Source organism: Zootoca vivipara, chromosome 2 (genome assembly GCF_963506605.1).
Source record: "Zootoca vivipara chromosome 2, rZooViv1.1, whole genome shotgun sequence".
Lineage (NCBI taxonomy): Eukaryota > Metazoa > Chordata > Lepidosauria > Squamata > Lacertidae > Zootoca > Zootoca vivipara.
The window spans coordinates 9665468-9674875 of NC_083277.1; the positions used below are offsets into that span (position 1 = coordinate 9665468).

At 50.0% G+C, this 9408-nt stretch overlaps 1 protein-coding gene across 1 annotated transcript; it reads right to left on the minus strand.

Annotated features, from left to right (window-relative positions):
• Positions 1-4199: 4199 nt before the first annotated feature.
• LOC118081248 (zinc finger protein 397-like) lies at positions 4200-8760 on the minus strand. The gene is made up of 4 exons (XM_035107634.2): positions 8588-8760; positions 6767-7634; positions 5613-5745; positions 4200-5026 (listed from the first exon to the last, which is right to left on the minus strand). Exons 2-4 carry the CDS (start codon positions 7475-7477, stop codon positions 4200-4202), a joined length of 1671 nt encoding a protein of 556 aa, XP_034963525.1. The 5' UTR covers positions 7478-7634; positions 8588-8760.
• Positions 8761-9408: the final 648 nt, after the last annotated feature.

A 9408-nucleotide genomic window follows, 5' to 3' on the forward strand; every position in this document is an offset into this window, starting at 1 on the left:
AAACTAGGAGCCACAGCTGGAGGGCTGCAGATTCCCAGTCCCTGGCTTAAAGATACTTCCATATAACAAACACTGCTTTTCTCCCCAGTCCAGACACCTCAAACTAATAGCTTTTATTTCTATTAACCTGACTTATAGTGTAAGTCAGGGTTGGGGAACCCTTGGCACCCCAGATATTGCTGGACTCCCATCCTCATTTATCATTGGCCATGGTAGTTGCAGGGGCTGATGGGAGTTGGAATCCCAGCACCATCCGGGGGGGGGGGGGCAAAAGGTTCCGCAGACCCTGATCTAAAGTGATTTGGGCTCTGGAAATGTCAAAGTAAAGCTTCTTTGGACTACAAGATTCAAGGAAGCTGAACGCTGAAAGATCCGGGGCATGTAAACGAAAGTACTTGTTCGCACACCATTGGCAAGGGCCGTGTTACCTCATAAATTGGCACTGGGGAGTTTAAAGCAAAGTTGTTCAACGAATCACATTCATCAAATAAATGTGGATACAAGAAAAAGAAATGTTCTAAGGGAGGAAAGGCAATATTTGTTCCGAGATTATTCATATATATGAGGCAAGGGTCCCCCATTTCAGGAATGGCTCTCGAAAGAGGGCGCTTGCGGTCTTCAATTTTTATATGCATGCATTGAGCAGAATAAAAGCTTTTATTTAAACTGGCCTTACTGTTAGCTCAGCATTTCTTTTAAGCTTCCAGTCCTAGAGACTTTTTCTCCCCATTGCTGGTTTCTGCCTCTTAGGGACAACCCAAGGCTTCACCATCCAATGTCGTAATGTTGTCAGGTGATTGACACCCGGCGAAAGTCCTTTGCACAGCTCTTCCCAACACCCAGTTGGGTCCTGGGCAGAGGGGCAGAGCTGGGCAACGGACCATTGCAAAACCCCTTTAGCTCATTCCCAGCTACTCACTCTTTTACCTGCTCCACGGTAGACATCTGCTGTAGGACAGCTGGGTGGGGCCTGCTCCAAAGACCCGGCAGGCTAAACAAGGAAACCTGGGCGGCTGGATTAGACCTGAGGTCCAGATGTTCCCCAACCCCTGGTTGCTGGATGCATCCAAAATAATGCTCCACATGCAGAGTAGCAGAGGGGGAAATGCTGTATTTTTGTTGTGAAAACAAACCCCTTACCAATAGGATCAATGACAATTTTTAATGCTCCATGCCAGAGATTTTGCAATTTGTGGCATGAATGAAGCCCTGGTCAGATCTAACTCGGGGCTGTGAGGTGCCCACAGAGGGATAAAATGTATAAAGCCCTTCTGGAGCACACCTTGCCATGGTTTTTCTTCCAAGAGCAAAGATGCAGGTAACTCTGGAAACTTGCAAGCAAGGCTTCCAAGTGGAAGCTCTCCCTTGTCTGGCTGCAGCCTCATGCTGGATGGGCTAAGGTGGCTTGCTAGGCCTCTCCACCTGCCGCTCTGAACACACTCTCCACACACCCATGACCCTCCCTGCTCCACACCCTCCTTGAGAGTTTATGCCTGGCTGGAATGTGTCCTTTAACTCGGACGATGTCGCTTGCTTCCCTGGAAGGAGGCTAGATTGGGGTGTAAGTCTTCCTATCATAGAATTGTAGAGTTGGAAGGGACCCTGAGGATCGTCGAGTCCAACCTCCTGCGATTCAGGAATATGCAGCTGTCCCCGACAGGGATTGAACCTGCAACATTGGCATTATCAGCACCTCACTCTAACCAGCTGTAGAAACTAGCCTACTCCCCCCTACTTTTGCCTCTGGCTCCACTCACCCCCGGCATGCGACTTCCTGATAAATTTGCTCAGAAGGGAATTCAGCCCTTCAGCCGGAGACAATTCCCGCCCTCTTGGGCTACAGCATCAACCAATCAGCAGAGGTACACTGCCTTGGAATATGGGTGCTCCACTTTTCTGAAGCTTTTGCCTGCTTTGCACCATTTCTGCCAATCAATTTCTTTGCACCGTCCTGGAATCTAGGGCTTAGAAAGCAAATACCAGAGAATTGCAATGTGGAGCCTGCCCAGATATCGATTCCATAAAGGCAGATATGTTAATCCACCAACGCAAGAAAAACAAAGTGGCAAACAAATTTTATTGCAATGCGAGCAAACTTTTGAGAGTTAAGCTTTATAACACTGAGGTTCGCCCTTTGTTGTGCCCTTTCCTAGTTAAGTAAAACGTTGCTCATTTTTAAAGCATCTTCCTGGGATTTTATTATCCCCTCCCCCATGTAACAGTGTCCCATTTTGCTTTTTTTGGTGCCCATTCCCTACTTGCAGCCATTGGCTGAGCCCCTGTGAGGTCACAGAGGGGGACTGATCAGCTACAGAACTTTGGCAAAAATCAAACTTCTGCTGAGATGTTGAACAGGATGCCAGTTGGGCTGTAAGAAAATTCTAACTCGGGGCCAAGGGAACAGGAATGGTATGAAGCTTTGTGGGGAAAGTGAGTTTTGGAGGCTGGGAAGGCAGAGCACAGAGGCCAGTCTAATCTGTTCAGTGTGTCAGTCTTCTCCAGGCACCCCCAAACTTCGGCCCTCCAGATGTTTTTGACTACAATTCCCATCTTCCCCAACCACTGGTCCTGTTAGCTAGGGATCATGGGAGTTGTAGGCCAAAACATCTGGAGGGCCGCAGTTTGGGGATGCCTGGTCTTCTCCAACCAGGCACCTTCAAGATGTTTTGGACTACAGCTGGGGCTGATGAGAGATGGACAGCATCAAGCTGGTGACTGTTGTGGCGCATTAATCGCATGGAACCCTCTCATGGTCTGCATAGATTGTTTTTGTAATTATTTGGTATATATAACTACAATCCGAAAACACTGGATTCTAGGAGGTGGTTCTTAAAATAATAAAAAAACACACCACAATTTCCCACTAACCTTTTGAAGCAGTGCTCTGGCTTTTTATTTTTATTTTATCAAAAATTAAAATCATTTCGAATGCAGCACAAACAAATGGTCTGCGCCGGTTGCACTATGAAGGCAACCTAGAGAATTGTGTGGGGTGCCTAAAGATTCCAAGCGTGCCCTCGACTTCGTTAAGGCCTTGCAGAAAACATAGCAGCTGGCTTGCAGAGTGATACGGTGGTAACTTGGTTGCTGAACGGCTTTGCTCCTGAACAAATCAGCTCCCAAACGCCGCAAACCCGGAGGTAAGTGTTCCGGTTTGCAAAAGTTTTTCGGAAGCCAAACATCCGATATGGCTACTGCTTGAAGCTCCTGCAGCCAATTGGAAACCATGCCTTGGTTTTTGAACGGTTTCAGTAGTTGAACAGACTCCCAGAATGGATTAAGTTCAAGAACCAAGGTACCACTGTATCCCCTACGCAGAGCCTTCTGATACTGAATCAAGACCCTCAAGGCCATTGACTAGGACTGTCAACTTTTGAAGCAGCCTGTTGGTGTACCTTTAAGACATGCTCTTCTGCAGCAAAGTCCACAGGACCACCAAGTTTAACTGCAGGGCATCTGCCCATCTCCACCCACGTAAACCCTGGTCAGACCTGGGCTCCTCCAGGCAACCTGTTTCTTCAGCATTCATTCCAATTTTCTTACAGAACGGTTACACGGAGGTCAAACTATGTCTGGCCTTTACCGAGCATTGGTTCTGCAGATGAATGCCCTACCTGAAGATGCTGAGAATCGAAGCTGAGACCTTTTGCATGTAAAAGCAGATGCTCTACACCTCTTGAGTTTTGGTCTATTTTCTTAAAGACTAAGTGAGATCCCAGTCCTTCTGAATGAGAGCTGCTTAAACAGAGGACGCTGCCTCATTCTGTGGCAGACGACTGGTCCATCGAGCTTAGCATCATTGACACTAATTGGAGATGTCAGAAATGGAACCCACACGCTCTACCACTGAGATGCAGCCCTTCAGAACACTTCTCAGAGAATTGTAGAGTCGGAAGGGACCACATGGGTCATCTAGTCCAACCCCCAGCAATGCAGGAACCCTTTGCCCAACATGGAGCTCGAACCTACGACCTTGAGATGAAGAGTCTTGTGCCACACAGCCTGCCGTTTGATGAGTTGCGAGTGATAGTTCTGTCCCAGTGTCATTCAGTCGCAGCATTTACAGGATTTCTTCTCAATCCTACGCGTCCGCAGCCTGTTTCTAGCACAGTTGGGAGTTCTAAGGGTTTCCTTCTTCCGTTCCTTTTCCCCAGACAAAGAATGTTTTCAAGCTCTGCACGGAGCGTCCCAACCAATTCCTAAGCTTCTACGGGGCTCCCCTCTTGCCCAGATTCGCTGAGGTTTAGGAAAATCAGATACCCCAATGCGGCTTTCCCTACGCTGTTGATTTTTATGTGGCTCTTCCTGTGTGAGGTGAGGCCCGCCCTCTGGCTGAAGCGCTTCCCACACTCGGCGCACTTGTAGGGCTTCTCCCCCGTGTGGATCCTCACGTGGGTCATAAGGTTACCCTTCTGGCTGAATGTTTTCCCACAGTCCGAGCACTTGTACGGGTTCTCCCCCGAGTGGATCCTCTTGTGAGCAATGAGGTTCCACTTCCGGTTGAAGCTCCTCCCGCAGTCTGAGCATTTGTACGGCGTCTCCCCTCGATGGATCCTCCGGTGCCCCGCCAGGTACCGCTTCTGGTTGAAACTCTTCCCGCACTCGGAGCATTTATATCGCCTGTCCCCCACGTGGCTCCTCTCATGCGGGACAAGGAGGCCTGGGCTCAGAGGAAAGGCCTCCCTGCAGTCCGAGGACTTGAACGGTTTCTCGTCCCCGGCGACCGCTTCCCGCTTAAGGATGCCTTGGCTCGGCCAGAAGCTTCCGCTGGTGTCGCTGTGTGGTTTCGCCTCCACACAATCTTGGGCTTTGGGTTCCTTCCTGCGGAAGCCGCCTTCCCAACAGGCTACCGCTCCACCCGTTCTATTTTCGGGGTCCTGCTGGCCTGCCAGCGCCTTCTGACCCAACAACACCGTTCCCTCCTCGTAATTCTGGAAGACCAAGCCGATTCTCATGGACGCATCGTGCGGCTCCACCTGGTCGGAGCCTTCCTGGTGATGAAGGTCATCTCCCACCTGCTCGTCGGCTGCAGAGATAAGAAGAGCTTATTATACAGAGGCAAAATGCTCAGGACTGCAATACCTCAAGGACCACCTCTTCCCATATGAACCGTCCCGGAGCCTGTGACCATCAATTGAGGCCCTCCACGAGAGGTCCGGAGAAGGGACCTCTTGTGAGAAGGGGCCTTTTCTGCGGTGGCTCCGTTTGTGGTGTGCTCTCCCTAGGGAGGTTCACCTGGTGCCTTCACTGTGCATATTTAGGCACCAGGTAAAAACGTTCCTCTTCAGCCAGGCCTTTAGCTGATTGACATCTGGTGCCCTTTTAAATGTGTCGTGGGAGCGGGGATTATTGGTTTGTTTTCGTTGTTCTTTTTATTATGTATTTTGTTTTTATATATATATCGTAATTTTATGTTGTGAACCGCCCTGAGATCTACAGATGAAGGGATGTCTAATAATAATAATAATAATAATCACAATAATACACCTCTTTTGCCGCTGACATCACCCACCCCTGGCATGCGGGTCTCAGGAGGTTGCTCAGGAGAGAGTTCAGACCCCCAGGCTGAAAAGGGTCCCCAACCCCTGATCAAACAGACTCTCTGTGTTCACCATTACTGAGTTGGTTTTCCTCCTTGCTCTGATCCTGCTTGGCTATTCTGCAGAGCTGCTTGTTCCAAGTGTCAGACAGGATCTGGTCCACTTTGGAGGAATTCACAGCCACCTCCGCAAAAGGCACTGGCAGCTGAAAGAGAATGGGGAGGCAGATGGACCGACATTGAGAACATGCATGAAAACCTAAGGAGCAGGCAGCTAGAAAACAGGTCAATAGCCCATCTAAGCCCAGCATCCTGTTCTCACAGTGGCTAACCAGATGCCTGTGGGAAACCAGCAAGCAGGATCTGAGCACAAGAGCCTTCTGCCTCCCCTCCTTACAACCGGCGGTATGTGAATAATAATAAAGTGATATTTAGAATTGTTACACCATTGCTCCTTAGGCTGCACTGGTAGGCATCTCCAAGGGGGGTGTTTGCGGACACTGTGGAGGCCCCATTTGGGAAAGCAACCATTTTACGTGTGGCACCTTCACCACAGCCATTATTTGCCTGCCTGCCCCCCACTCCCTGGTGGCCATCAGGCTGTTAATAAATGAGATGGGGAACCAGATGATGATGCTAACCTACATTTTGCCTGTTATATATGTTACTATAATAGTAATAAATGGCAACACTAGAACAGGGCCTTTTCTGTGGTGGCTCCCCGCTTGTGGAATGCTCTCCCCAGGGAGGTTTGCCTGGTGCCTTCCTTACACATCTTTAGGTGGCAGCAGGGGTGCCAACTTGGAATAAAATATTGGTGGGGAGGTGCCAGGTAAGCCCTGTTCCGCATAATCGATCACAAGACACGGCACACACACACAAACACCATTTGAATAGCAATGCCTATCAACTGGGGGGGGGGAAGACCCCTCAAATATTTTATGGGGGGGGGCGAAAGGACCTTGGACCCTAGAAGCTGGCTCATATGGATGCCAGACAAAAACATTTCTCTCTCACCAGGATTTTAAACTATCTATGGCCTTTATGCATGGGAGGGATGTTTCATTGTATTGCTTAAAATGCTGTAAGCTGTTTTGAGTTTCTCTGGCAAAAAAGCAACCGGTAAATTTAATAAAAAGAACAAAATAAAGCAACACACAAAGTGGATCGCCTCCAAGCCCAACCCACACTCCTTCTTTCGATTTGACCGCCATTGAGGCCTCTCACCTGCTGCCCGCATCTCTTGCCGTTTTGCCGCCCCAACAGGAAGCCTTCTGCCAGGGCCACCGCCTGGGCACAGCTCTCTGGCTTGCTCTCGCGTACCCAGCTCTGCATCTCCAGGGGCAGGATAATCAGGAACTGCTCCAGGATCACCAGCTCCAGGATCTGCTCCTTGGTGTTCCTCTCCGGCTTCAGCCACTGGCGGCACAGCTCCCGGAGCCTTTGGCAAACATCGCGGGGCCCTTTGGCCTCCTGGTAGCAGAAGTGGCGGAAGCGCTGGCGCTGTGTCTCTGGCCGCAGGGCCCCCTCACTCGTGGCCTCCTCCTTCATCTTCATGAAGGAGTCCAGGCTTCGGTAGACCTTCTGGGCTTCCCCGCCGAGGCCCGGCACAGCCTGGGTCACCCAGCCACCCCTCGGCCACTGCCCGGCATTGGCGACACCTTGGAAGGAGGCCTGGATCTCCTTGGCCTCCTCTCCGGAGACGGGATGAGGCTGCGATCTGGAGTCTGGGGCCTGCACGCTCTGCAAGAACTGCTGCCACTGTGTCTCCCAGTGCTGCTGCTGCAACCCCTCCTCTGGCTCCCGCTTAATCTGTGGTGGGAGATCCTTGCTCAGGAACGTCCCGGTGCTCCCCACATGGACCACTTGCGGGGCTCTCTTTCCTTCCCCCTGCATCCCCTGCCACAATTTGGAGCCGGCCATGTCCTGCGCCTCCATTTTCAGAGGTTCTGGGGTGCCTGCAACCAGCTGCGTCCCCCTGCTTCTCTTTCAGACTATTCCAGTCTCCCACTTCCAATGGGGGACAGCCTCCAGTGTCTTAACCCTCTAGAGTTAAGGGGCTTCTCTTGGAGTCACAATCAAGGGGCAGTGATAGCTGCAGAGCAAAAGAACATAAGGAGTGGATTTGTAAAGACTTTCTTTTTCTGGCTAAAGTGTTTGTAAAAGCTGAAAATCAAAAATTAAAATTAAAAAAGGAAGAAGAGTCCTGCTCTGGTTTACAGCACATTGAAACATCAAATAAAACAATCCAGGGCAGGCATAGGCAAACTCCAGCCCTCCAGATGTTTGGGACTACAGTTCCCATCATCCCTGACCACTGGTCTTGCCAGCTGGGGATGATGGGAATTGTAGCCCAAAAACAGCTGGAGACCAAAATTTGGGAGACACTGGGTTACAGTGTCGGAAAAGGACCTGAGAGAATCCCCACCCAGTCATGAAGCTCACTTGGTGACCTTGGGCCAATCACAACCTCTGTACCTACCTCACAGGGTCGTTGTGGGGATCAACTGAGAGGGGGAGGTGAACCATGATGTACTCCTTGGATAAAAAGGCGGGATATAAATGCAACAAACAAGCTCTTCTGCTTAAGAAAGCTGGTGGGGGGAGCCAGATGGAGATGTCAGTCGCATCCAGAGATCTCCACATGGTCATGACTCCTCCATGAATTTATCTAATCCTCTGTTGAAGCCATCCGAGTGTCACTGCCTGCCAGACTACAGCTCCCTACCCCACTGGTTTTCGGAGGAGGTGGGCAAAATCTTGCCTTTGCAGGTTTCCACCCTTACTAACAAGAAGCCACAGATTTGGAGGTCAGACCCAAGCGAAATTGAAGTGTGCCCCCCCTCTCTCTCCACCCCCCCCCCCGCGTATTTTTGCATCTCTCAGCAGGCTGTTCTCCTCTTCCCCTCCCCTCTCGCCTTGCAAAAGCGGTTTCGCCCTTTTGCAGCCCGGGGTTCCCTTTGCAGCAGCTGCTGCTGTTCCTTTGTGCTGTGAAATTATTTCTAACCTTTCAATGCCCACCCCTCCACCCCCACTTTTTGCACTCACCTCTCCTTGGCTGGTTTAGCAATCCTGTCTGCACTGTGCATGGCCCAGGAATAAGGGCACTTCTGATCCAGACTCACTCATAGCAGCCTGAGAAATATATATTTATATTTCATTTCATTATTATTATTATTATTATTATTATTATTATTATTATTATTATTATTATTTTATTTTAAAAAGCCAGTTTCCCACCAGGGCTCTCTTAGAAAGTGGGGGGGGGTGTTTGGGGGGGGAGGAAGTGGCTTCACAATTCCTGATACTTCCCTTCTGACATTGCCAGGCGTTGCTAGGAATCGCGGTTGCACTCGGTAGATTTAACCTTTTCCAAACAGGCCTGGGCTGGTTTTCTTTGAGTTTTCTCGTGCAAGAACAGAACAGGGCTGGGGAATCCTGCGGCCCGCGGGTCGTCAGATGTTGCTTGGACTACAGCTCCCAGAATTCCTGGCCATTGGGCCATGCCTGCTGGGAGCTGATGGGAGTCGTAGTTCATTAACATCTGGAGGGCCACTGGAAAGAGCTGCTCTTAGGCAGGCATCCCCAAACTTCGTCCCTCCAGGTGTTTTGGACTACAATTCCCATCATCCCTGACCACTGGTCCTGTTAGCTAGGGATCATGGGAGTTGTAGGCAAAAACATATGGAGGGCCGCAGTTTGGGGGTGCCTGCTCTTAGGCATCTATCCCTCCCTGCATCAGTATTGGATTCGAAATTGTTTTTGGAGATGAAAGCGGTTTTTACATATATATTTTTAATCATTGTAATGGTTTCAATATACAGTACAGTAAAATTGTGTCATTGCTTTTATTGCTGATGCATATTATG